The following is a 27841-nucleotide window of genomic DNA, read 5'->3' as shown; positions in this document are numbered from 1 at the left end:
ATGAGGGATTCTCAGTGTAGGCAGAGCCTGAGACTCCGGGAGACTATCTGCATCTACCTGACCACCCTGCTGATCATTCTCGGAGTACTGGTGTCTTCGTTTAACACCACCATCCCCAGGCACAGCTCCTTTCCCTATCGAGTACCTTTGGATCCCCAGGGAGTGGCAGAACTGGACTGGAATGTCAGCTATTCACAGGAAGTTGTGTATTTCCGCCTTTTGCTCAGACAGTTGAAGTTTGGGATAATATTCGGAATGTCAGACAGAGGAGACATTGGGAATGCTGACCTGGCCATTCTCTGGAGTGATGGTCGGAACTCCTATTTTGGGGTAAGTCAGGTACAGTGTTTACGAGAATCCAGAAGCAGCCACTTCCCAAACACCCGACACAGTTCCAGGTCATTGCACATTGTATTGATCTCACAATGAGCCTTAGTGTCAGCAGAAACATATACAGCGCACACCCCTCCAAACACACACTCACACACACTCACCCACACACTCAACCACACACACACACATCCTCATGCACACCCTACACACACACACTCACCCGCACACACACACACCCTCACCCTACACACACACACTCTCTCTCTCAGCACACACACCTTACGCAAACACACACTCACCCACACACACACGCGCACACCCTACACACACACACACTCACCCACACACGCATACCCTACACACACACACACCCACACATACTTTCACCCACACACACTCACCACAATCAAAACACAGTACAGTCTTGTTAGTAAGTTGGCCTGTGTCTTTAATTCATCCAAATTGATTCACTGTGTTGGTAGGATGCCTGGACGGACGATGAGGCACGGGTTCACTTGGACACGCAGCAAGATTACCAATTGATTGATGCTCATCAGTCTGCCCAAGGCCTTTACCTCACCTTCAAGAGACCATTCAACACTTGTGATCAAAGAGACTACATCATTGAGGTGAGTTGGAAGTGAGCTGCTTGAAACTGGCTGTTTCTGTTCTAACTGGGGAGGGTGCCCTTTATTCCTGTGTAGAACCTGATTGGCTTTGAATGCAAAGTGTATCTATGTCCAACTGTTTATCCTCTTCCTCTTCACTATAGCGTGGAACAGTTCACCTTCTGTACAGATTCCTCAACCATCCCATAGCATCACTGCAGTCAATAGATCTGAAGGAACTAGCTGGTGGCCTACAACGAGTACAGCTCCTGAAGCCAATGATACAGACACCAACACTGCCCTCGGATATCAAGATATTGGAGGTCTCGCTCCCAACGTGACTATCCCTGACCAGGAAACAACGTACTGGTGTTACATCACCAAACTGCCCCGTGACTTCCCTGCACATCACATTGTCATGGCAAGTAACAGCATGAGCAAAGGGTAAACACCAGAGCTAGAGCTTTGTGAAGGGGTATGCAGAGGGGGTGGAGGGGGAGGGAGTGGGAGAGTGGAGGGAGTGGGGGAAAGGAAGTGAGGGAGTGGGGGAGTGGAGGGTGAGGGAGTGGAGGAGTGGAGAGTGAGGGAGTGGAGGGTGAGGGTATGGGGAGAGGAGGGTAAGGGAGTAGGAGTGGAGGGTGAAGGAGTGGGGAGAAGGGTGAGGGAGTGGGGGAGTGGAGGGTGAGTGAGTGAGGGAGTGGAGGGTGAGGGAGTGGGTGGAGTTGAGGGTGAGGGAGCAGTGGGAGTGGTGGGTGAGGGAGTGGGGGAGTGGGGGAGTGGTGGGTGAGGGAGTGGGGGAGGGAGTGGAGGGTGAGGGAGTGGAGGAGTGGAGGGTGAGGGAGTGGAGGGTGAGGGAGTGGAGGGTGAGAGAGTGGAGGGTGAGAGAGTGATGGGAGTGGAGGGTGAGGGTGTGGAGGGTGAGGGAGTGGAGGGTGAGGGAGTGGAGGGTGAGGGAGTGGGGGAGTTGAGGGAATGGGGGAGTTGAGGGTGAGGAAGTGAGGGACTGGAGGGTGAGGGAGTGGGGGAGTGGAGGGCGAGGGAGTGGGGGAGTGGAGGGTGAGGGAGTGGAAGGTGAGGAGTGGAGGGTGTGAGGGAGCGGGGAGTGGAGGGTAAGGGAGCAGTGGGAGTGGAGGGTGAAGGAATGGAGTGTGAGGAAGTGGAGTGTAAGGGAGGCGGGAGTGGAGGGTGAGGGAGTGGGAGGAGTGGAGGGTGAGGGGGTGGGAGGAGTGGAGGGTGAGGGAGTGGAGGCAGAGGAGGGTGAGGGAGTGGAGGGTGAGGGTATGGGAGAGGAGGGTGAGGGAGTAGGGGGAGTGGAGGGTGAGGGAGTGGAGGCAGAGGAGGGTGAGGGAGTGGTGGAGTGGAGGGTGAGGGAGTGGAGGGTGAGGTGTGGGGGGAGTGGAAGGTGAGGCAGTAGGGGAGTTGAGGGTGAGGGAGTGGGGTGTTGAGGGTGAGGGAGTGGGGGAGTGGAGGGTTAGGGAGTGGGGGAGTGGAGGGTGAGGGAGTGGAGGGTGAGGGTGTGGGGAGTGGAAGGTGAGGGAGTGGGGAGTTGAGGGTGAGGGAGTGGGGGGAGTGGAGGTGAGGGAGTGGAGGGTGAGGGTGTGGGGGAGTGGAAGGTGAGGGAGTGGGGGAGTTGAGGGTGAGGGAGTGGGGGTGTTGAGGGTGAGGGAGTGGGGGGAGTGGAGGGTGAGGCAGTGGAGGGTGAGGGGTGGGGGAGTGGAAGGTGAGGGTGGGGGGAGTGGAGGGTAAGGGAGTGGGGTGGTGTGGGGTGAGGGAGTGGGAGGAGTGGAGAGTGAGGTATGGGGAAAGGAGGGTGAGGGAGTAGGGGGTGTTGAAGGTGAGGAGTGGGGGGAGTGGGTGGTGTGGGTGTGGGGGGAGTGTAGGGTGTGAGAGTGGGGGGAGTGGATGGGTGAGTGATGGGGGAGTTGAGGGTGTGGGGACTGGAGGTGAGGGATTGGGGGGTTGAGTGTGAGGGAGTGGAGGGTGAGGGATTTGGTGAGTGGTGAGTGGTGGGTGAGGGAGTGGGGGAGTGGTGGGTGAGGGAGTGGAGGGTGAGAGAGTGGAGGGTGAGAGAGTGGAGGGTGAGGGAGTGGGGGAGTTGAGGGAATGGGGAAGTTGAGGGTGAGGGAGTGAGGGACTGGAGGGTGAGGGAGTGAGGGACTGGAGGGTGAGGGAGTGGGGGAGTGGAAGGTGAGGGAGTGGGGGAGTGGAGGGCAAGGGAGTGGGGGAGTGGAGGGTGAGGGTGTGGGGGAGTAGAGGGTGAGGGAGTGGGGGAGTGGTGGGTGAGGGAGTGGGGGAGTGGAGGGTGAGGGTGTGGGGGAGTAGAGGGTGAGGGAGTGGGGGGAGTGGTGGGTGAGGGAGTGGGGGAGTGGTGGGTGAGGGAGTGGGGGGTGGTGGGTGAGGAGTGGGGAGGAGTGGAGGGTGCGGGAGTGGTGGGTGAGGGAGTGGAGGGTTAGGGAGTGGGGGAGTTAAAGGTCAGGGAGTGGGGGAGTGGAGGGCGAGGGAGTGGGAGGAGTGGAGGGTGCGGGAGTGGTGGGTGAGGGGGTGGAGGGTTAGGGAGTGGGGGATTTGAGGGAATGGGGGAGTTGAGGGTGAGGGAGTGGGGGAGTGGAGGGTGAGGGAGTGAGGGGTGAGGGAGTGGGGAGTGAGGGAGTGGGGGGAAGTGGAGGGTGAGGGTGTGAGGGGGAGTGGAGGGTGAGGGGTGTGGGGAAGTGGTGGGTGAGAGAGTGGGAGGAGTGGAGGGTGGGGAGTGGAGGGTGAGGGAATGGGGAGAGGAGGGTGAGGGAGTGGGTGGAGTTGAGGGTGAGGGAGTGGGTGGAGTGGAGGGTGAGGGAGTAGGTGGAGGTGAGGAGGAGTGAGGTGGAGTGGGGGAGTTGAGGATGAGGGAGTGGGGGAGTGGAGGGTGAGGGAGCAGAGGGAGTGGAGGGAGTGGATGTGTGTGAATGTGACAGAGGGACTCAGCTGCAGAAGCAGAGAGGGATTTTGTATTTGCTGATGGTTATTTGCACATCTCCCTTTGCTGTGATAATGAAGCGTGGCTGGTGCGAGGCTGGTTCAGGTCAGGAATGCACCGTCTGGAATACTGGGCCCTTTATTCCCTGAAGGCTTTGCCGAACATCGATTTCGAAGCTACTTGGATGCTGCCTGAACTGCTGTGCTCTTCCAGCATCACTAATCCAGAATCTGGTTTCCAGCATCTGCAGTCATTGTTTTTACCTTGCTGGAGGAACCAGTTCAATCAAGGCATTTGAGAGGGAATTGGATGGTTAGGTGGAGTGCAGGAATATGGCAATAGGGCAAGATAATGTACAAGTGCAGACAAGATGGACTGAAGGGCCTCCTTCTGTGCCAAAACATTCTGTGATCACTGGCAGAGCCGAATATTATTGCCCATGGGGGATAGTGGGGGGAGTGGGACAGTGGGGGGGAGTGGGCCAGTGGGGGGGGGGGGGTGGAGTGTAGTGCAGAAGGAGTGGGACAGTGGGGGGAGTGGGACAATGGGGGGGAGTGAGGTATACAGAAGGAGTGGGACAGTGGGGGGAGTAGGACAGTGGGGGGGAGTGGGCCAGTGGGGGGGGGGGGAGGAATGTAGTGCAGAAGGAGTGGGACAGTGGGGGGAGTGGGACAGTGGGGGGGAGTGAAGTGCACAGAAGGAGTGGGACAGTGGGGGGAGTGGGACAGTGGGGGTCAGTGTGGTGTAGGGGCAGTGGGGGGGAGTGTGGTGTAGGGGGAGTGTGGTGCAGAGGGAGTGGGACAGTGGGAGGGAGTGGGGTGTAGGGGGAGTGGGACAGTGGGGGGGAGTGGGCCAGAGGGGAGGAGTGTGGTGCAGAGGGAGTGAGCCAGTGGGGGGGAGTGTGGTGTAGAGGGAGTGGCACAGTGGTGGGGGCGTGTGGTGTAGAGGGAGTGGGACAGAGGGAGGCATGTGGTGCAGAGGGAGTGGGACAGTGGGGGGTGAGTGTGGTGCAGAGGGAGTGGGACAATGGGGGGAGTGTGGTGCAGAGGGAGTGGGACAGTGCGGGGAGGGGGGTGGGCAAGGGTGGGGAGTGGGACAATGGGAGGAGTGGGCCAGTGGGGGGAGTCTGGTGCTGTGGGGATGGTAAGATGGTATGAGGTGATGAGGTTATGGATGGTCCTGCTGGAATCCACCTATCGCATTTCCAATGCCCCTCCACCAAGTCCCTCCTCCTTACCTTTTATCTTAGCCTGCTGGAACCAAACCATCGTCTCCCAGACCATCCATAACCTCATCACCTCAGGGGATCTCCCATCCACCACCTCCAACCTCATAGTCCCACAACCCCACACCGCCCGTTTCTACCTCCTGCCCAAAATCCACAAACCTGACTGCCCCGGCCGGCCCATTGTCTCAGCCTGCTCCTGCCCCACCGAACTCATCCCTGCATACCTCGACACGGTCCTGTCCCCCTTAGTCCAAGAACTCCCCACCTACGTTCGGGACACCACCCACGCACTCCACCTCCTCCATGATTTTCACTTCCCCGGCCCCCAACGCCTTATCTTCACCATGGACATCCAGTCCCTGTACACCTCCATCCCCCATCACGAAGGACTCAAAGCCCTCCGCTTCTTCCTTTCCCGCCGTACCAACCAGTACCCTTCCACAGACACCCTCCTTCGACTGACTGAACTGGTCCTCAATCTGAACAACTTCTCTTTCCAATCCTCCCACTTCCTCCAAACCAAAGGAGTGGCCATGGGCACCCGCATGGGCCCCAGCTATGCCTGCCTCTTCGTTGGATATGTGGAACAGTCCATTTTCCGCAGCTACACTGGCCCCACCCCCCACCTTTTCCTCCGCTACATCGATGACTGTATTGGCGCTGCCTCGTGGTCCCACGAGGAGGTTGAACAGTTCATCCACTTTACCAACACCTTCCACCCCGACCTCAAATTCATCTGGACCGTCTCAGACTCCTCCCTCCCCTTCCTAGACCTTTCCATTTCTATCTCGGGCGACCGAATCAACACGGACATTTATTATAAACCGACCGACTCCCACAGCTACCTAGACTACACCTCCTCCGACCCTGCCCCCTGTAAAAACGCCATCCCATATTCCCAATTCCTTCGTCTCCGCCGCATCTGCTCCCAGGAGGACCAGTTCCAATACCGTACAACCCAGATGGCCTCCTTCTTCAAAGACCGCAATTTCCCCCCAGACGTGGTCAACGATGCCCTCCACCGCATCTCCTCCACTTCCCGCTCCTCCGCCCTTGAGCCCCGCCCCTCCAACCGCCACCAGGACAGAACCCCATTGGTCCTCACCTACCACCTCACCAATCTCCATATGCAGCGTATCATCCATCGTCATTTCCGCCACCTCCAAACAGACCCCTCCACCAAGGATATATTTCCCTCCCCTCCCCTATCAGCATTCCGAAAAGACCACTCCCTCCGTGACTCCCTTGTCAGGTCCACACCCCCCACCAACCCAACCTCCACTCCCGGCACCTTCCCCTGCAACCGCAAGAAATGCAAAACTTGCGCCCACACCTCCCCCCTCACTTCCCTCCAAGGCCCCAAGGGATCCTTCCATATCTGCCACAAATTCACCTGCACCTCCACACACATCATTTACTGTATCCGCTACACCCAATGTGGCCTCCTCTATATTGGGGAGACAGGCCACCTACTTGCGGAACGTTTCAGAGAACACCTCTGGGACACCCGGACCAACCAACCCAACCACCCCCATGGCTCAACACTTCAACTCCCCCTCCCACTCCACCAAGGACATGCAGGTCCTTGGACTCCTCCATCGCCAGACCATAGCAACATGACGGCTGGAGGAAGAGCGCCTCATCTTCCGCCTAGGAACCCTCCAACCACAAGGGATGAACTCGGATTTCTCCAGTTTCTTCATTTCCCCTCCCCCCACCTTGTCTCAGTCCCAACCCTCGAACTCAGCACCACCTTCCTAACCTGCAATCTTCTTCCTGACCTCTCCGCCCCAACCCCCACTCCGGCCTATCACCCTCACCTTGACCTCCTTCCACCTATCGCATTTCCAACGCCCCTCCCCCAAGTCCCTCCTCCCTACCTTTTATCTTAGCCTGCTGGACACACTTTCCTCATTCCTGAAGAAGGGCTCATGCCCGAAACGTCGATTCTCCTGCTCCTTGGATGCTGCCTGACCTGCTGCGCTTTTCCAGCAACACATTTTCAGCTCTGATCTCCAGCATCTGCAGTCTTCACCTTCTCCTCGAAGATTTATTTATCCTGAGTTGAATGTATTATTGAGCCCATTAAGAAGGAATTAAACAGTTAACCAGAGAGGATTCAGAGATAGGATCAGAGCCTGTAACAATACTTCCCAAAAATAATCTGTGAACCAACTGGGGTTTAACATTCCCACAGTGACACAGTCAGATTTTGATGAACTGAAATTCTCAAAGTTATGGTTCTCAGGATCATTGGTCGGGTAAAGGAATAATTAGACCTCTCATTAGCTTTTAACTACTCACTATCACATGATTTGTCGACACCGGTGTTCAACTGGGGTGGACAAAGTTAAAAATTACACAACACCAGGTTATAGATTAGAGGGGTGCCCGAAACATCGATTTTCCTGCTTCTCGGATGCTGCCTGAACTGCTGTGCTCTTCCAGCACCACTCTAATCTAGATTCCAGCATCTGCAGTCATTGATTTGGAAGCACTAGCTTTCGGAGTGCTGCTCCTTCATCAGGTAGTTAGGATCGTGGTTCTCCACAACCACCTGATGAAGGAGCGACGCTCCGAAAGCTAGTGCTTCCAAATCAACCTGTTGGACCATAACCTGGTGTTGTGTGATTTTTAACACTGTCACATGGACTCTATGTTGTTAATATATACCACAATGGAATATGACTTTATTTCAGACTGAGCTCTGGTAATGCCTGAGGTTCTGGAGGAGAATGAACCAGGTATGGCCAGTGAAGGTGATTGAGACTCATTTCAGCATCTGGAAAAATCGACCAGCCTCAGGGTCTCCACACCAGCTGTTGAAGCAGACTTTATTTGGATCATGAATGTGATTTCAAATAGCATCTGAGGCAAAAAATTTTCTGGTGACTAACATCTGGTCAAATGGAACAGGTCCTTCCCTTCATTGTTTCATTCCTGGATCCTGCAGCTGCCTCCTTGGTGTGTGGGAATGAGCCCCTCCCCCCATCCCAGTCCCAAACAGCAGCACGGTGTAGATTTACCCACGGGCAGGTTCTGGGTCAGTGTGGAGAAACCTTGGAATTTACTGAATCAATTTGAGAGAGAAGGAGAGACCAGCGTTGTCCCTCACCCCCACCCCCACTCTCACCCTCATCCCACCCTCACCCTCACCCTCACCCCCACCTTCACCCCACCTCACCCTCACCCTCACCCCCACCTTCACCCCCACCCTCACCCTCACCCTCAACCCCACCCCAACCCTCACCCCCACCCTCACCCCCACCCTCACCCTCACCCCCACCCTCACCCCCGCACTCACCCTCACCCTCACCCCCACACTCACCCTACCCTCACCCTCACCCTCACCCTCACCCTCACCCTCACCCCCACACTCACCCTACCCTCACCCTCACCCTCACCCTCACCCCCACCTTCACCCCCACCCTCACCCTCACCCCCACCCTCATTCCCACCTTCATCCCCACCCTCACCCCACCCTCACCCCCACCCTCACCCTCACCCCCACCCTCACCCCCACCCTCACCCCCACACTCACCCCACCCTCACCCCACCCTCACCCCTACCCTCACCCCCACACTCACCCCCACACTCACCAATACCCTCACCCCCACTCTCACTCCCAGCCCCACCCTCACCCCCACCCTCACCATCACCCTCACCCCACCCCCACCCCCACCCTCACCCTCATCCCCACCCTCACCCCACCATCACCCCCACCCTCACCCTCACCCCTACCCTCACCCTCACCCCCACCCTCACCCCCACCCTCATCCTCACCCCCACTCCCACCCTCACCCTCACTCTCACCCTCCCCCTCCCTCTGACTCTGACTCTAACCCTGACCCTCTGTGTTCAGTATGAGCCAGTGATTGTGAAGGGGAATGAAGCAATTGTCCACCACATGGAGGTGTTCCAGTGCGCCCCGGAGTTGGACCGGATTCCATTCTACAGCGGTCCATGTGACTCCAGGATGAAGCCTCCACGGCTCAACTTCTGCAGACATGTGCTGGCCGCGTGGGCAATGGGAGCACAGGTCAGTGAGAGGCCGGCCTGGTACTGGGGGCCGGGAGGTAGGGGCGGGGGTGGGTGGCTGTTCTACATGGTAATGGTCCCAAAGGGTGTGCCCTGGGGAACAAGATTGAGGGGCCTGTCTATTGAAGATATCACATGAGAGTGGATGGGTGTGATGAGTGAAGGTCCCACATGGGGGGAATGAGTCTATCCAACCTTCCTTCATAGCTAAAATCCCCCATATCAGGCAACATCCTGGTAAACCTTTTCTGTACCCTCTCCACATTATCCACATCCTTCTGGGAGTGTGACAACCAGAACTGTACGCAATATTCCATCTGTGACCTAACTGAAGTTCTATAAAGTTGCAGCATAACCTGCCTATCCTTATACTCAATGTCCCGTCAATGAAGGCAGACATGCCATTGGCCTTTTTTACTTCCTTATCTATATGCGCTGCCACCTTCAGTGATCTGTGGATCTGCATACCCAGATCCCTCTGCATGTCAATACACCTAAAGGTTCTTCCATTCACTATACACAGTAACTTCCACTTCCAAAATGCATCACCTCATGTTTGTCCAGATTAAACTCCACCTGCCATTTTTCTGCCCATGCCTCCAACTGATCTATGTCCTGCTCTATCCTCTGAAAAACGTCCTCACTATCCACAACTCCACCAATCTTTGTATCATCTGCAAACCAGCCACCTTGATCTCCAAATTATTTATGTACACCACAAACAGCAGAGGCCCCAGCACTGATCCCTGTGGAACACCACTAAGTCACAACCCTCCATTCCGAACAGCATCCTTCCACCGCTACTCTCTGTCTCCTTTGACTAAACCAGTTCTGTATCCAATCAAGATTAGAGTGGTGCTGGGAAAGCACAGCAGGTCAGGCAGCATCCAAGGAGCAGGAGAATCGATGTTTCGGGCAAAAATCTTTTATCAGGAAGGGCTTTTGCTCGAAACGTTGGTTTTCCTGCTCCCCGGGTGCTGCCTGACCTACTATGCTTTTCCAGCACCACTCTGATCTTGACTTTAATCTCCAGCATCTGCAGTGCCCACCTCCGCCCAGTTCTGAATCCACCTTGCCAACTCACCCTGATGCCATGTGACTTCACCTTTTGGACCAGTGTGCCATGAGGCTCCTGGTCAAAGGCTTTACTGAAGTCCATGTCAACAACATCAACTGCTTTTCCCTCATCGATCATCTTTGTCACCTTCTCAAAAAACCTGATCAGGTTAGTGAGGCACACCCCCCCCCCCACAAAACCACACTGTCTATCATTATGAGTGACCCTATTCCCAGCACTGACCCTGTGGGATCCTACCTCCCACTTAATGCAATTCCAAATCTGCAATCTTTCTGGACACAAACAACTCGTCAAATCAAACTGGTTCTTTCCTCCTCTATTTCATCCCTGGATGTCTACAGGGTCCGTGAAGAGCCTAGGATCACATCCCAATTCATTTTTGGTCGGCTTCAGGTAAAGAGCATTGAAAAAACTTGATGAATTAATTTATTACGTGGCATGTTATCAAAGGCCTTTTGGAAAATGAGAAAAATTACATCGATACATCAACTTCCTCTATTCTGTTGTTACCTCTTGAAAGAATTCTGTGTGGTTCATCAACCAAAACATTTCCTTTTGTAATCCATGTTGACTATTCCTTTTTGTATTTCTCTCTCCTGGATGGTATCTATCCTCTCCTGTTGTAGATATTCAATTAGTTTTCTGACTGCTGACATTAAGCTGAGTGATCAATAATTCTCTCGACAGATTCTGTCTCCTCTCTGACTGTAAGAATGATATTGACTACCCACCAATCCTTTGGGGTACTCTGGTGCTAGTTAATGATTCAATGTGTATAAAGCTGCCTTTGCCTTTATTCCAGATAATTCTAAAACATTTGATTCAATCTTTCTGGATCAGGAATATTTTTATCCTCTAAATACTATGTTTCATGTAATTACATCATTTTAATTTCATCTTCCAATTTTAGGTTCAATTGATCCATTTACCACTTGAAGTAAATATTTAATATTTCAGCCATTTTCCTCACTGTCTGTGATTTTATCCTGAATGTCCCGACATAGTCCTATCTTTGTTGGTCTACATTGTTGTTTGTCAATAGCGTTGTCTATTTTATTTTCCACATTCAATGCTCAAGATTCTTACAAACAGCCTTTCTGCAAGACATTAACCTGTTCTTTGTCATATTATATCCTTCTCTATCATTATCCTAAGGTGTATTACATTAGGATCATTATTTCCTACACCTTGTATTTTTTCTACCATCTGATTCATTCCCCACTACACGATCCAAGAGTCTACTCTCCCTCCCTGGCCTTCATACACATTGAGCTTGAAGAAATTCTATGCACATTCTACAAACATTATTTACTTTTACCCCATCAATCGTGATAAAGTAGGGTACAGTATAAATCAGGAAATTAACATATAACAAGGACACTGCAGTAATCCTGGGTGACTTCATCTACATATAGATTGGGTAAATCGAATGAGCATCAATTCAGTGGAGGAAGGAGTGAACTCCTGGAATAGTTGCACAATGTTTTTTGAGAGCAACGTGTTAAGGAAATAATTAGGCAATAGACTATTTTAGATTTATGATGATGGATTGAGAAAGGGCTAATTAATAGCCTTGTGGGAAGGGTATCAAGAGACATTGGGGGAAAACATACAGACACTTTGAATTAGTTATAAAAGCAATTTCTCTCTCTTTTAAAACAGCTCACTCCACTTCTGTATATTTTCTGGCTATTTCCTTCTCCCTCAACTAATCAGTCACATGCCCTTTTATTTGCATCGAGGTTTGTTTCATTTCTAGTGGTTTCTTCTGAGAAGTTGGGGTATTTGATTTGGTTTGATTTATTATTGTCACATGTACCTAGGTACAGTGAAAAGTTGATTTGCATGCTGTACCAGCAGATCAGGCCAGACAAAAATCATAGGCTGACAGAACAGAGCCTTAACTATCTCCTTATTCACCCTCTCAGCAACAACATCCCTCCTACTCAGCTGTAAGGAATCCACTAGCGACTTTTGAGAAGATTTGTAGCTCAGGTTGAGGTTCTGGATGTAAGTTTGATTGCTGAGCTGGAAGGTTCGCTTTCAGACATTTCATCACCATAAGGAATCCATCTCATCAGTACAGACCCTTACCTTAGTATTGGAGCCAATGTTTGAATCTCCTGGAGGACACTGGGTTCCTTGTAACGTTTGATTAAAAGTTTGTTGGGAAGGTTGTGACATGGAGAAATAAGTTTGATATAATCTCTATACAAGCACAGATTGTGTTTCAACAGGTGATTTGTGGATCTGCCATTTACTCATTTTGTGAAATCCAGTTATTTCTGCCTTTGCAGCCATTTTATTACCCAAAAGATGTAGGACTCATGATTGGTGGAGCCAATTTCTCAAAGTATTTGCGTCTGGAAGTTCATTACCACAACCCACTGAGATTGTCTGGTAAGTGTGATGCTCTATGACTGTGTGTGTGCGCGCGTGTGTGTGTGCGCATGTGTGTGTCTGTGGGTCGGAGTTGGAGGGGTTGGAGATGAATGGACCAGTGAACTTTGAAGTTTTGCATCCAACAAGCAAAATTAATGTTTTGAGAGGCTCAGAAAAGGTAACAAAGAGGTCTCTGTGACTTAAGATGAAGGACTAAGCTCTGTAACACAGAGCTACAAAGATCAACTGAAAAATGCTCAAGTTTATAAGAGTGGAGTGTTATTACTAACTGCTTATCACATGATAGGTAGGACATGGAGACTGCAGAGAGGGACAAAAGAGATTTACCAGAACATTGCCTGGATTGGAGTCGATTAGCTATAAGGAGAGGTTAAACAATTTTGGATTGTTTTCACTAGAACATAAGAGGCTGAGGGGAGACCTCATAGAAGTATATAGAATTATAGAACATAGAACATTACAGCGCAGTACAGGCCCTTTGGCCCTCGATGTTGTGCCAACCTGTGAAATTAATCTGGTGCCCGTCTAACCTCCACCGTTCTAATATCAATGCCCATTTAAATTGCCTTAACATCGGTGAGTCTACTACTGTTGCAGGCAGGCCATTCCACACCCCGACTACTCTCTGAGGAAAGAAACTATCCCCAATAACTATCCGAAATCTATCACCCCTCAATCTAAAGCTATGTCCCCTCATGTTATTCTTCACCATTCAAGGAAAAAGGCTCTCACTGTCCACCCTAGCAAATCCTCTGATTATCTTATACCTCTCCATTAAGTCACCTCACAACCTTCTTCTCTCCAACAAAAACAGCCTCAGTTCCATCAGCCTTTCCTCATAAGACCTTCCTTCCATACCAGGCAATATCCTCGTAAATCTCCCTGGAACCCTTTCCAAAGCTTCCACATCCTTCCTATAACGCGATGATCAGAACTGCATGTAATACTCCAGCTGCGGCCTTATCATTGTCTTGTACAGCTGAAGCATGACCTTGTGGCTCCGAAACTCAATCCCCCTACCAATAAACGCCAACACACCATATGCCTTCTTAACAAACCTATCAACCTGGGTGGGAACTTTCAGGGATTTATGCACCAGGACACTGAAATATCTCTGTTCATCTACACTGCCAAGAATTTTACCATTAGCCCAGTACACTGCATTCCTGTTACTTCCTCCAAAGTGAACTACCTCACACTTTTCTGCATTAAACTCCATTTGCCACTTCTCAGCCCAGCTCTGCATCTTATCTATGCCCCTCTGTAACCCACAACATTCTTCGGCACTATCCACAACACCACCAACCTTAGTGGCATCTGCAAATTTACTAATGCATCCTTCTACGCCCACCTCCAGATCATTTACAAAAATGACAAACAGCAGTGGCCCCAAAACAGATCCTTGCGGCACACCACTGTTAACTGAGCTCCAGGATGAACATTTCCCATCAACCACCACCCTCTGTCTTCTTTCAGCTAGCCAATTTCTGATCCAAACAGCTAACTCACCTTCAATCCTGAAACTCCATATAGCCTGCCGTGTGGAACCTTATCAAACACTGTCCTGAAGTCCATATACACTACAACAACGGCTTTACCTTCATTCACCTGTTTCGTCATCTTCTTGAAGAATTCAATATGGTTAGTGAGGCATAACCTACCCTTCACAAAACCGTATTGACTATCCGTAATTAAATTATTCCTTTCCAGATGATTATAAATCCTATCTCTTTTAACCTTTTATGCACAACCAAAGTAATGATCACTGGCCTATAATTACTAGGATTGTCCCAACTCCCTTTCTTAAACAAGGGAACAACATTTGCGGTCCTCCAGGCTTCTGGTACTACTCCTGTTGTCAATAATGACATAAAGATCGAAGCCAAAAGCTCTGCAATCTCCTCCCTGGCTTCCCAGAGAATCTGAGGATAAACCCCAGTCAGCCCAGGCGTCTTATCTATTTTCAGATCTTCCAAAATTACTAAAACCTCCTCTTTGTCAACTCCAATCCCATCTAATCTAGCAGCCTGTATCTCTGTATTCTCACTAACATTGCCCATTTCCAATGTGAATACTGACAAAAAGTATTCATTAAGCGTTTCACCTGTGTCCTCAGATTCCACACACAACTTCCAACTACTGTCTTTGATTGGCCCTAATCCTACTTTAGTCATTCTTTTATTCCTGATATACTGACAGAAGGCCTTAGGGTTTTCCTTGATTCTATCCACCAACAACTTCTCATGTCCCCTCCTGGCTCTTCTTAGCTCTCTCTTTAGATCTTTTCTGGCTAACTTATAACTCTCAAGCCCCCAACTAAGCCTTCATGCTTCATCCTCGCATAAGCCTTCTTCTTTCTCTTGACAAGAGCTTCAACTTCTTTAGTAAACCATGGCTCCCTCTCTAAACAACTATCTCCCTGGCTGATAGGTATAGACTAATCAAGGATTGCATTTTGGGAAAGCAAATCTTAGCAAGACTTATTCACTTAATGGTAATGTCCAAGGGAGTGTTACGAATAAAGAGACCTTGGATTGCAGGTGCATAGTTCCTTGAAAGTGGAGTCGCCCCATTTTCAAGGTAGATAGGATAGTGAAGAAGACGTTTGGTATGCTTTCCTTTTTTAGTCAGAGTATTGAGTACAGGAGTTGGGAGGTCATGTTGCAGCTGTACAGGACATTGGTTAGTCCACTGTTGGAATATTGCGTGCAATTCTGGTCTCCTTCCTATTGGAAAGATGTTGTGAAACTTGAAAGGGTTCAGAAAAGATTTATAAGGATGTTGCCAGGGTTGGAGGATTTGAGCTATAGGGAGAGGCTGAATAGGCTGGGGCTGTTTTCCCTTGAGCGTCGGAGGCTGAGGGGTGACCTTATAGAGGTTTATAAAATCATGAGGGGCATGGATAGGATAAATAGACAAAGTCTTTTCCCTGGGGTCAGGGAGTCCAGACCTAGAGGGCATAGGTTTAGGGTGAGGGGGTAAGATATAAAAGAGACCTAAGGGGCAACGTATTCACACAGAGGGTGGTACATGTATGGAATGAGCTGCCAGAGGATGTGGTGGAGGCTGGTACAAATGCAACATTTAAGAGCCATTTGGATGGGTCTATGAATAGGAAGGGTTTGGAGGGACATGGGCCGGGTGCTGGCAGATGGGAATAGATTGGGTTGGGATATCTGGTCGGCGTGGACGGCTTGGACCAAAGGGTCTGTTTCCATGTTGTACATCTCTATGACTCTGTGACTCGCAGTAGTTGTTCCTTGAATAAGCTCCACATTTCAAGTGTGTCCATCCCCTGCCGTTTCCTTCCCGATCCTTTGCATCCTTATAAGAGGCATGGATTGTGGGGATAGTCTGTATCTTCTTCTCAGACGGAAGTGTCAAATACTAGAGGGCATGGGTTTAAAGTGAGGAGGTGGGAGGGTGGTGTTTAAAGGAGGCAAGTTTTTTACGCAGAGGGTAATAGGTGCCTGGAAGTGTTGCCAAGAGGGTGGTAGAAGCAGAGGCAATAGCAATGTTTAAGAGTTATTTAGACAGACACATGAACAGACAGAACATATAGAGGGAGGCAGATGGGATTAGTTTAGAATGGCATCATGGTCAGCACATACGTTATGGGCTGAAGGGCCTGTTCCTGTGCTGTACTGTTCTATATTCTAACTCAGATATCAGAATGTAAGCACTAACCTTGTTCACAGATTCAGAATTAACAAACACCAAATGAGGTAAGTGACTAGAAAAAAGTCCCTGTCTCCAGAGTAAAACAAGAAGCCCCTGAGTGTATCCAAGTTAGTATCTGGCTAGTGATGAGATATGATTTTATTGAATTGAGGACGAAGTAAGTGTGATCCAGTTTCGGAATGGCGCCCTATGGATGGAGTTTTGGTAAATTACTTCTATGAACCAGTGAGTATGTATAACATTTTTCCAGAGAAAGGTAAGTTGATTCTCTGGTTAGGCACCTGTGCTACAGAGCCCTACTGTAACCCTATTCAACCTGCAGGAGACTCAATGTAATCCAGTAACTTTGTTGAACCAAAAGAGAAGCATGTGTTTAATGAACCAGCCAGGTTTCAAGTGAATGCAGTCCAGTTAAACAACAATGACAAATACTCTGAATCGCAGGAAGGTTGGACAGTTCTGGAATTCGCTTGTTCTACACTCCCACTTTACGGAAGTTCAATGCAGGAATCCTCGAGCTTGGATTGGTGTACACTCCGGTCATGGCTATTCCACCTGGTGAGGCAAACTTTGAGCTCACTGGATATTGTACAGCAAGATGCACAGAGCAGGTGAGTGTACACATGGTGTCCCAGACTAACCAACTATTGATAGATCGGAGTCATACAGTGAGAATATGGTGCAGAGACTGACTGGGGCAATGACACAGACAGACAGAGACTGACTGGGGCAATGACACAGATAGATAGAGACTGACTGGGGCAATGACACAGATAGACAGAGACTGACTGGGGCAATGACACAGACAGACAGAGACTGACGGGGGCAATGACACAGATAGATAGAGACTGACTGGGGCAATGACACAGATAGACAGAGACTGTGTGTGGCAATGACACAGACAGACAGAGACTGACTGGGGCAATGACACAGACAGACAGAGACTGACCGAGGCAATGACACAGATAGACAGAGACTGTCTGGGGCAATGACACAGATAGACAGTGACTGACTGGGGCAATGACACTGATAGACAGAGACTGTCTGGGGCAATGACACTGATGGACAGTGACTGACTGGGGCAATGACACAGATAGACAGAGACTGACTGGGGCAATGACACAGATAGACAGAGACTGACTGGGGCAATGACACTGATAGACAGAGACTGTCTGGGGCAATGACACTGATGGACAGTGACTGACTGGGGCAATGACACAGATAGACAGAGACTGACTGGGGCAATGACACTGATAGACAGAGACTGTCTGGGGCAATGACACAGATAGACAGAGACTGTGTGTGGCAATGACACAGATAGACAGAGACTGACTGGGGCAATGACACAGACAGACAGAGACTGACCGAGGCAATGACACAGATAGACAGAGACTGACTGGGGCAATGACACAGATAGACAGAGACTGACTGGGGCAATGACACAGACGGACAGAGACTGACTGGGGCAATGACACTGATGGACAGAGACTGACTGGGGCAATGACACAGATAGACAGAGACTGACTGGGGCAATGACACAGATAGACAGTGACTGACTGGGGCAATGACACAGGTAGACAGAGACTGACTGGAGGTCAGTGTCTGACCAGGAGGAGATAACGAGTGAGTTTTGAGAGTGAAGATCACAAGCATATCCAGCCTCCCTTCAGTCATGCTCTGTGTGGTGTTCACTAATCCTTCAGGGTCAATGTTGATATTTTGCTATTTTGCAGAGTTTTCCGGAGAGTGGGATTCACATTTTTGCTTCACAGCTTCACACTCACCTTGCTGGTACAAAGGTTAAAACCGTCCTTGTTCAGAGTGGGGTTGTGGTGGACGTTGTCAATGCTGATGCACATTACAGTACTCATTTTCAGGTATTGCTTGCTTTTGGTTAGTTCTTTTGTTCAGGCCTGAAACCCAAGATTGATAAAGGCCCTGGAACACACTCTAATGAAACAACTCACCTCCAGCTGATTTCTGCATCGTGATTCCATGTAGCGGCTTGATTCAAGTTTAAAAGTGATGTCAAGCTTTCTTTCATTGATTACTTAATCCCTATGCCCAACAAAAATCCATCAGTCTTAGTTCTGACATTTTCTCCTTTATAGAGTCATAGAGATGTAGAGCATGGAAACAGACCCTTCGGTCCAACCCTTCCAGATATCCCAACCCAATCTAGTCCCACCTGCCAGCATCCGGCCCATATCCCTCCAAACCCTTCCTATTCATATACCCATCCAAATGCCTCTTAAATGTTGCAATTGTACCAGCCTCCACCACATCCTCTGGCAGCTCATTCCATACACGTACCATCCTCTGCGTGAAAAAGTTGCCCTTTTATATATCTTTTATATCTTTCCCCTCTCACCCTAAACCAATGCCCTCTAGTTCTGGACTCCCCTATTCCCTAGGGTCTATTTACCCTATTCCATGACCCTCATGATTTTATAAACCTCTATAAGGTCACCCCTCAGCCTCCGACGCTCCAGGGAAAACAGCCCCAGCCTGTTCAATCTCTCCCTATAGCTTAAATCCTCCAACCCTGGCAACATCCTTGTAAATCTTTTTCTGAACTCTTTGAAGTTTCACAACATCCTTCTAATAGGAAGGAGACCAGAATGGTTTTGAGTAGTTAAAAATCACACAACACCGGGTTATAGTCCAACAGGTTTAAATAACTGTGGCTGAAAGAACTTTTGACGAGGACCCACCTACTGAGATGGTATTGGCTGAGGTTAGAAACAGAGAGGAGAGGTCACACTGCTGGAAGTTTTTTTTACAAGCCTCTGCAGAGTTCCAGGGAGGTGGAGGAGAGGATCAGCAAAACGATTCTGGGTAGGAGTGAAAGGAACAGGGTGGTCATTATGGGGGACTTTAACTTCCCCAACATTGACTGGAAATGCTATAACTCTAGTATGTTGGATGGATCAGTTTTTGTCCAATGTGTACAGGAGGGTTTCCTGACACAGTGTATCAAAGGACTGACAAGAGGGGAGGCCAGACTGGATCTGGTGCTTGGTAATGAACCAGGCCAGGTGTTTGATTTAGTTGTAGGTGAGCACTTTGAAGAAAGTGACCATCATTCAGTGGAAAGGGATAGGTACATGCCACAGGTCAAGAGTTATCGATGGGGCACGGGCAATTATAATGTGATTAGGCAAGAATTAGGATGCATAGAATGGGGTAGCAAAATGCAGGGAAGGGGACAATGGAAATGTGGAGCTGGTTTAAGGAACAGATATTGTCCTTGCAGGAGGAAGCGATAAGGTTTACTACAGAAATTGCATCTCTTGTTAAGCAGAAGGAGGAGGCTTATGTGTTGATGAGGCAAGATGGTTCAGATGAGGCGATGGAGAGTTACAGACCAGCTAGGGAGGGTTTAAAGAGAGTTAAGAGCAAAGAGAGGACACGAGCAGTCTTTAGCAAGTAGAATAAAGGAGAACCCTAAAGCTTTCTATAGGTATGTGAGTAATAAAAGGATGACCTAGGGTAGAATAGGGCCAGTCAAAGACAGAAGAGGGAAGTCGAGTGTGGACCCTGTGGAGATTGGAGAGGTGCTAAATAAACATTTCTCATCGGTTTCAACTCAGGAAAAGGAGAACATTGTACAGGAGAAGAATGAGGTATGAGATATTAGACTAGAAAGGATTTAGTTATGAACAGGTGTTATCGATTCTAGAAGGAGTGGAAGCAGACAAGTCCCCTGGGCCTGATGGGATTTATCCGAGGATTCTCTGGGAAGCTAGGGAGGAGATAGCAGAGCCTTTGGCTTTGATATTTGAGTCGTCATTGTCTACAGGTTTAGTGCCAGAGGACTGGAGGATTGCAAATGTTATGCCTTTGCTCAAGAAGGGCAGTAGAGATGACCCAATTAATTATAGACCAGTGAGCCTTAAGTCTGTTGTAGGAAAGGATTATAAAAGGTAGGATTTATAATCACCTAGCAAGCAACAATTTGATTTCAGATAGTCAACGTGGTTTTGTCAAGGGCAGGTCATGTCTCACAAACCTCATTGAGTATTTTAAGAAGGTGACCAAGCATGTAGGTGAGGGTAGGGCAGTTGACGTGGTATACATGGACTTCAGTCAAGCCTTTGATAAGGTTCTACATGGTAGGCTGTTGGAGAAAATGCAGAGGCATGGAATTGAGGGTGATTTAGCAGTTTGGATTAGGAACTGGCTTTCTGAAAGAAGGCAGCGAGTGGTGGTTGATGGAAAATATTCAGGCTGGTGTCTGGTGACTAGTGGTGTGCCACAAGGATCTGCTTTGGGACCACTGCTGTTTGTCATTTTTATAAATGACTTAGACACGGCATAGGTGGATGGATTAGTAAATTTGCAGACAACACTGAAGTCGCCCCATTACAGGAAGGATGTGGAAGCATTGGAAAAGGTGCAGAGGGGATTTACCAGGATGTTGCCTGGTCTGGAGGGAAGGTCTTATGAGGTCTTATGATACTTGGGTCTGTTCTCATTGGAAAGAAGAAGGCTGAGAGGGAATTTGATAGAGACATACAAGATGATTAGAGAATTAGATAGGGTAGACAGGGAGAGTCCTTTTCCTAGGATGATGACGTCAGCTTGTACGAGGGGACATAACTACAAATTGAGGGGTGATAGATTTAAGACAGATGTCAGAGGCAGGTTCTTTTCACAGAGAGTGGTAAGGTGTGGAATGCCCTACCTGCCAATGTAGTCAACTCAGCCACATTAGGGAGATTTAAACAATCCTTGGATAAGCACATGGATAATGGTGGGATAGTGTAGGGGAATGAGCGGAGAATAGTTCACAGATCGGCGCAACATTGAGGGCCAAAGGGCCTTTTCTGCGCTGTATTGTTCTATGTTTATTTGGAAGCACTAGCTCTGGGAGTTACCTGATGAAGGAGCAGTGTTGGACTATAACCTGATGTTGTGTGATTTTTAACTTTGTCTACCCGAGACCAACACTGACTCCTCCATATTATTGTTTTGAGTGAGAGAGAATTCCAGATTCCCACTCTGTGCCTGGCATCATCAAACTTGCCTATTCTTCAGATCCTCAGGCAGTGGAGAGCTTTTCACTCTAATGCCTTGGAAACCCCCCCAATTAGATTATACAATACCCAATAACTGAGCGAATACAAGGCCAGTCACTACAACCAGACTTTTCGTTTAACCCTTTAATGCCCAGGATGGGGCTGTGGGGAACTCCCCAAACTTCACCGCCCCCCCCCAAATTCTGAGATGCAACTTTCTGACCAAGTCTCATCTCCTTGTACACTAGCTACTTGGGCCAAATTTGCATGAGCATTTATATAATGTACCTCTGTATGTTTTAGTCAAGGCTCAGGAGATCACACAGCCCCAGGTTACAGCCATTGGCTGTGTGGAAATTCCTGTTTGCATCTGTTTAATTTCTGGGCTTCCTCTCTGAGTTTGGTTAGAAACGTTGAGGTGCAGTTTACTCCATCCCAGTCAGTGAATTGTTTCCTGTGACCCCCCCTCACTGGGAGCAGCTGGGAAACACAATCCTGCAGCCCAGAGTGATAGGGAATCAGGAATGTTAAAGGACAGATAATGGTGTGTATTGAGCTGGTTCTGTGGAAACTGATGAAATCTTGTGCATTTCAAGGAAAGAACAAAAAGATTGAGTCAGTTTCATAAGAATCTACTTTGATCTTTCAGGAAATCCGACTTTTACAGAAAGAGATCACTGTGAAGCCGGTGAGTATCTCTTAGAACGGGATCACACTGTGCCACCTGGAAATTCATCCCATACCCCCGACCCTGTCCCATACCCCCAGCCCCCTCCCCTTCCCATACCCCCTCCTGGTCCTGTACCCTCCAACCCTTTGCCGACCCTGAATGACTGAACATTCACATTTCAGTGGGTTATCATTTCAACCTTCACAAACAGCCGAGTGTAAAATTCCCTTAACTCAGTATAAAATAATGCCTCCCCTCCACACCCATCCTCAGCCCGAGACAGCGACTCCATGTCCTAGAATCTCCAGTGGAGGTGGGAGGGGTAATATTGAGAAACAACCTAGCTCCCCCTGCCCTGCCTAACTCCCCCTGCCCTGTCTAACTCCCCCTGCCCTGTCTAGCTCCCCCTAACTCATCCATTTTCAAATGTGGTCACCTTTCAGTCACAAAGCTGCAGAGAGTATAGAGCCAGTTTATCACCGAAGCTGTGGAAGCAGGCAATTCGACCCATCAAGTCCACACCGACCCATTAACAGTATCCCACCCAGACCCAGTCCCCAGCCTGTAACTTTACATTTCCCACGGCCAATCCACCTGCACATTGTTGGAGGAAACTGGAACACCCAACTGAAACCCATGCAGACATTGGGAGGATGTGCAAACTCCACACACACACACACACACACACACACACACACACAATCCTTAGATACACTGGACAAACCAAATTTATGGGAATAATATCAAGGACAAGTTCATGGAAAGTATAATTTTCATATCAATAGAACAAAGAATCAACTTGGGAACTGTTGAGGAAGGTAAATTGATAACTTTGTAGCAAAGGACTCTCTAAGGAAGATCAATCATAACATTAAATGTGACATAGCATCAGGTTAAAGTCCAACAATTATTTGCAGTTTATTTGAAGTCACAAGCTTTTGAAGTGCTGCTCCATCATCAGATGAACTTCAAATAAACCTGTTGGACCATAACCTGGTGTCATGTGACTTCTGACCTTGTCCACCCAGTCCGACACCAACTCCTCCATATCATAATATTAGCACTTTTTAATTTTAAATTGAGACTGATTTAATTAAAAATGAAACTAAGGGGCAAGTTGACTAATGTGGATTGGGGAACAACTTGCAGGGAACTCAACAGCTATTCACAAGGCTGACCTGTCAGGACAGTAGACTGCAATAGAATTTCAGAAAGTTAGAGTTGGTCTAATTAAAATTGATGCCAACTTGACAAGTGCCAAGCTTTCCCATGGCCCAAGGGTGCAGAGATGGGGGTGTCACAGATTCAGAGAAAGAGTTTGATCAGTTTGATCATAACTGAAAATGAGAACTGTTCTCACTTGATAATCTTGTGACTCTGTATCCCAAAGAGCTGTGGACGCTCAGTCATTGTCTTGCTGTAAGACAGGCCGAGAAGCTTTTGATCAATACATCAATATCAATTAATAACTACATCAAGTGGATTTGGTGCTGCGAGAATATGCAGATTGAGTGGGGAGATGAAGTCCAGGGAAAAAAAAAGTTCTTATCTTAACAAACGGTGGAGCAGGTTTGTAGGACCATGGAGCTAACTCCAACTCTCCTTTCTTGGGTAATGAGACTTGATTCCTTGTTCCCGCCTAATTTACTTTTATATTCCATCTCTTCCTCACGCCCCCAGTGTCCTCGTCTTTTACTGGTACCTACAGGTAGTTTTTGCTACCACTCCATATACAAGGGGTGGAGTCCCAGCTAATGCAGTTGTGGTGGAGCCTGGGACATGGCTTCATGCTCAGGTTGTTTCATGGAGCAGCTTTCTGCCTCTGAAGTCAACTGGAGAACCAGGTGCCATAGAGGAATGCTCAGAGAGAACTGTTGGTGCCTCACCTCCCAGGGCTGGACAATGTGTTGGGCTCACTCTTCCTCGAGTATTGCAAATTAACCTTATTCCATAAAACAAGATCTAAAATAACCTCTTGCCTGATGTTCTTATAATAGATTCTACTAGAAACTGTTGCAAATGCATTCCATGACCTTGTTACACAAAGTCCTTTTGCTACTTTTTAGGTTTGAAAACTAAAGTCCATCAAAGTTATTGCATTGGCTTTGTTACAAGTGCCTTTTATTTCTTAATTACAACTTTGTACAACAATTTGGCTGTAATTGCCCTTCTGCTTCACCTTTCCCTCTTTCTCAGCCCTGGCCCTCAACATTTTTGTGTAACCTGCCCATACCTTAATCAATTCAGTAAGTGTTCTTTAACCATGTGATTCCTCTCAACAGGGAGATGTTTTGATAACCTCCTGCACATATAACACTGAGGGCCGGAGTCATGTGACTGTGGTAGGTACTGAAACATCAGGAGCAGGGACTGACCCATCTTAATGAACAAATATCTTCAGTGGACAAGAGAAATATCCTGGGAATGTTGGAATCTGAGAGAGAGAGGGGCAGAAAGTTCTGGCAATACTCAGGTCAGACATCGAAACAGTGTAAAAGATTCTAATCTTTCATCAGAACATATTATATTTGGAGATGTAACAGGTTTTAAGGAAGAAAGGAAATTGATACAAAATGATCACTTTGCAGAGTCATATTGAGGTCTAGTTACACACACACACCTTCAGGCAGCACTGGCCTGACCTCAGGGATTGACTATAAACGTCCACATTGTCACAAATATGAAGAATTTCCCTTCATGTGCCTAATGAGAGAGAGAGAGAGAGAGCGATATGCAGTGGGGTGGGGTGGGGTGGGGTGGGTGAAAGAAAGGAGAGAGATGGGAGAGAAGTTGAGAGTGAAGACAGGTCAAAGTGAGCTGATTTTAAATGGAAAATGAATAAACATAAGAAGAGTTCAAAGGGCTTGGGGTAAATTGGAAAGTTGACGTGATTGCAATTTGTTTGTTTAGGGGGGATTTGGAATCAATGAAGAAATGTGTGTGAACTACGTGCACTATTATCCCCAAACACAGCTGGAATTATGCAAAAGTGCACTGGATATCAGTTACCTACAAAAATATTTCACCTTTATCAACAGGTAACAACCTGCATTTTTACAGCATCTTTGACATAGCAGAACATTCACAGGATAATTAAACACCATTGAAAACGCTGAGCTACAGCAGGAGATCTTTGTACAGTAACTGAAATGTTGGGTGAGTCAGCTGAGGGATGGTCACAAATAGTGCAACAAAAATCAGGGGAGTCTCCTTCGAGACGTGCACAAATTGTGCCCCTGGACCTACAGACATAAAAACTTTTTAAAATCATTCACAAGGTTTGCATATCACTGGCTGGGCCAGCAGTTATTGCCCATCCCTAACTGCCCTTGAGAAGGTGGGGGTGAGCTGCCTTGTTGAACTGCTGTAGGTTGACCCACAATATCCCTTAGGAGGGAATTCCAGAATTTTGACCCAGTGACAGTGAAGGAACGGTAATATATTTCTAAGTCAGGATGGTAAGTGGCTTGGAGGAGAACTTGCAAGGGGTGGTGTTCCCATGTATTTGCTGCTCTTGTCATTGTAGATAATAGAGGTCACAGGGTCTGGAAGGTGCTGTTGAAGGAGCCTTGGTGAATTTCTGCAGTACATTTTGTAGATAGCACACACTATAGTGGAGGGAGCAGATGTTTGTGCACGTGGTGCCAATCGAGACGGTTGCTTTGTCCTGGATGGTGTCAGGCTTCTTGAGTGTTGTTGGGGCTGCACTCATCCAGGCAAGTGGGGAGTATTCCATCACACTCCTGACTTGTGCCTTGTAGATGGTGGACAGGCTTTGGGAGTCAGGATCTGAGTTACTCGCTGCAGGATTCTTAGGGGGTGGGTGGATGGGGTTGGAGGGGGGCTCAGTGTTGCCATTGAGAGTGATGGTCACACCACTGTTCTATTTTTAAAGGATTGACGATGACAGGATTTGTAGCTGTCCCCAGGTACCAGTAACACAACAGTTTGATGCAGTGCCCTGGAGCTCGTTCAGCAGTCAGGTGCTGAAAGCCATGTATGATTTTGCACCCATTTCTGTGCACTGTAACAAGTCCTCGGCAGTGAGCTTCCCAGTAAGTATCAAAGCTTCTGCAGGACTACATCCCAGCAACCCTGCCACAGGGAGATAGTCATGTTCTATGCTACATTATTATTATTGAAGTTCATTTCAAATCAAACCTTGAACAATGCAATATTTTCTATGTTCAGGGAAACTGGGACAAGCAGCCCCTCCCTCGGGTAACTGCAGCACTGTCAAAGTCACAGGATCATTGCCAGAGATCGAGTCACATGACACCAGGAGAGGCGACAATGGTCCAACTCACTGCCAATAAGCCAGGAGAGTGATGGAAGCCCCTTCAGTGGGTCACTGTATCCAACTGTGGGTTTGGTGAATCCATGGAGTAACCGTTATAAGCCAACTTCGGTGAGGTTGGAGGAGGGACAGGGATGGAACGCTAATGGTTTTGCTGCTGTATCTCACCAAAGAAAGCTTGGTCCATGTCTGTATCCTTGTGCTGTCACCCTGTGTGTATTGTCCTTTAATCAATCTGATGTTAATTTGTTTCCTATTAAACAGCAAACTCTCTCAGATCAGAACATGTACGTTTCTTTAAATAATAAAAGTCAGCTTCTCCGTAAACATAGAAAATAAGAGGAGACTATTTGACTCTTCAAGTCTACTCTGCCATTCATTCTGATCATGGTTGATCATCCAACTCAATAGCTTGTTTCTGCTTTTGATTCCTTTAGCCAAGAGCTATATCCAGATCCTTCTTGTTTTTGGTCTTGACTGCTTTCTGTGATAGAAAATCCCACAGGCTCCCCACTTTCTGGGTGAAGAAACCTTTTATCTCAGTCCTAAGTGGTTTACCCAGGTATCCTTAGTCTGTCACAACACCAACAGCACCGAAATATTCTCTCAGAACCATCTCTGTCAGACTCCATCCCAAATCATCAATCTAAGAAACCCTGACAACCCTCTCGTCTGCCAGTCCCACCCCTTCATTACATTAAATGCCCATCACTCTCATTCCAAGCAATCCAATTTGCCCACTCCTTTTGCAGAACATTCAGTCCATTCAATATTTCCCCCGTGACAAGTTCCCTGGAATAAGAAACACTGCTAGGAGGCCTAGGAAGACATTAAAAACACTGCTGATCTGGTTAGAATAATATTCACTCTGAGTCAGTACACAAGAGCTGCCAAAGCCCCAGCTGCTGCCTGACTTCACCAAATAAGGCACTGTGAGTTTCACCTGTGGGTTCAGATTACAAGTTCAGGTTGTGTGTTGAACAGACATGCTGTTTTTTTTGGCAATGATGTAAAGTTTAATTTGTTAAAACTTGATTGAAAATAATTATAAAGGCTGAAGAATTATTCTAATCCCAATTAAATATTAAAAGGTCTCTTTCTCAGTCAGGTTATAGTACCCAGTTCAGAAACTTCAAAAACTTCTGGCTTCCAGAAACTGATCTTCCAAAGACAATTACAGAAAATTCCTGGTCAGATTCTTCCCGCTTTCAGAGCATGGAGATCACAGGCAGACTAGGTCCTCACTAATAAATCCCTTTAACTCGCTTGTTGTTTGGATCGAAGGGTGATTTGAGATGGACCTTTGCTGGGTAGCAAATGCCCATTCTCTCCAGCGAGTATTCCCCACTCTTCACAAAGTCTGGTGTTACCTGGAATGAGACACAGAGACTGAAAACACAAACACGCTATGCAGAGAATTCACTCGGAATGCATCAGAACAGTTGAGTCTAGAAGTAACACTTAACAATAAAAATGAACAAGCTAAGGTACAAACTATGTCAGCATCTGATTTTACCATCTTACCAAAAATGCA

The 27841-nt window shown here is 48.3% G+C and overlaps 2 protein-coding genes across 5 annotated transcripts in view; one reads left to right on the top strand and one right to left on the bottom strand.

The window, feature by feature from the left end:
• On the top strand, window positions 1–26585 carry dbh (dopamine beta-hydroxylase (dopamine beta-monooxygenase)). The gene is given in 13 exon segments (XM_072565608.1): window positions 1–330; window positions 816–962; window positions 1106–1265; window positions 1268–1362; window positions 8982–9158; window positions 12533–12635; window positions 16764–16930; window positions 18053–18196; window positions 21990–22028; window positions 24293–24352; window positions 24921–25048; window positions 25906–26065; window positions 26202–26585. Coding segments are annotated over 13 exon segments (1848 nt in total). The 3' UTR covers window positions 26340–26585.
• Window positions 24102–27841, bottom strand: part of sardh (sarcosine dehydrogenase) — a 115378-nt gene continuing 111638 nt past the window's right edge. For all 4 annotated transcript variants that reach the window (XM_072566120.1, XM_072566123.1, XM_072566121.1 and 1 more), the window contains one exon: window positions 24102–27677. In XM_072566120.1, the coding sequence (XP_072422221.1) occupies window positions 27552–27677 (126 nt within the window). In that variant the 3' untranslated portion in view covers window positions 24102–27551. The remainder of the gene's footprint in view (window positions 27678–27841) is intronic.

The sequence above is a fragment of the Chiloscyllium punctatum genome, chromosome 49 (assembly GCF_047496795.1).
Source record: "Chiloscyllium punctatum isolate Juve2018m chromosome 49, sChiPun1.3, whole genome shotgun sequence".
NCBI lineage: Eukaryota > Metazoa > Chordata > Chondrichthyes > Orectolobiformes > Hemiscylliidae > Chiloscyllium > Chiloscyllium punctatum.
Note: the sequence above shows the minus strand (reverse complement) of the source record. Positions and strands in the feature narration are given on the sequence as shown.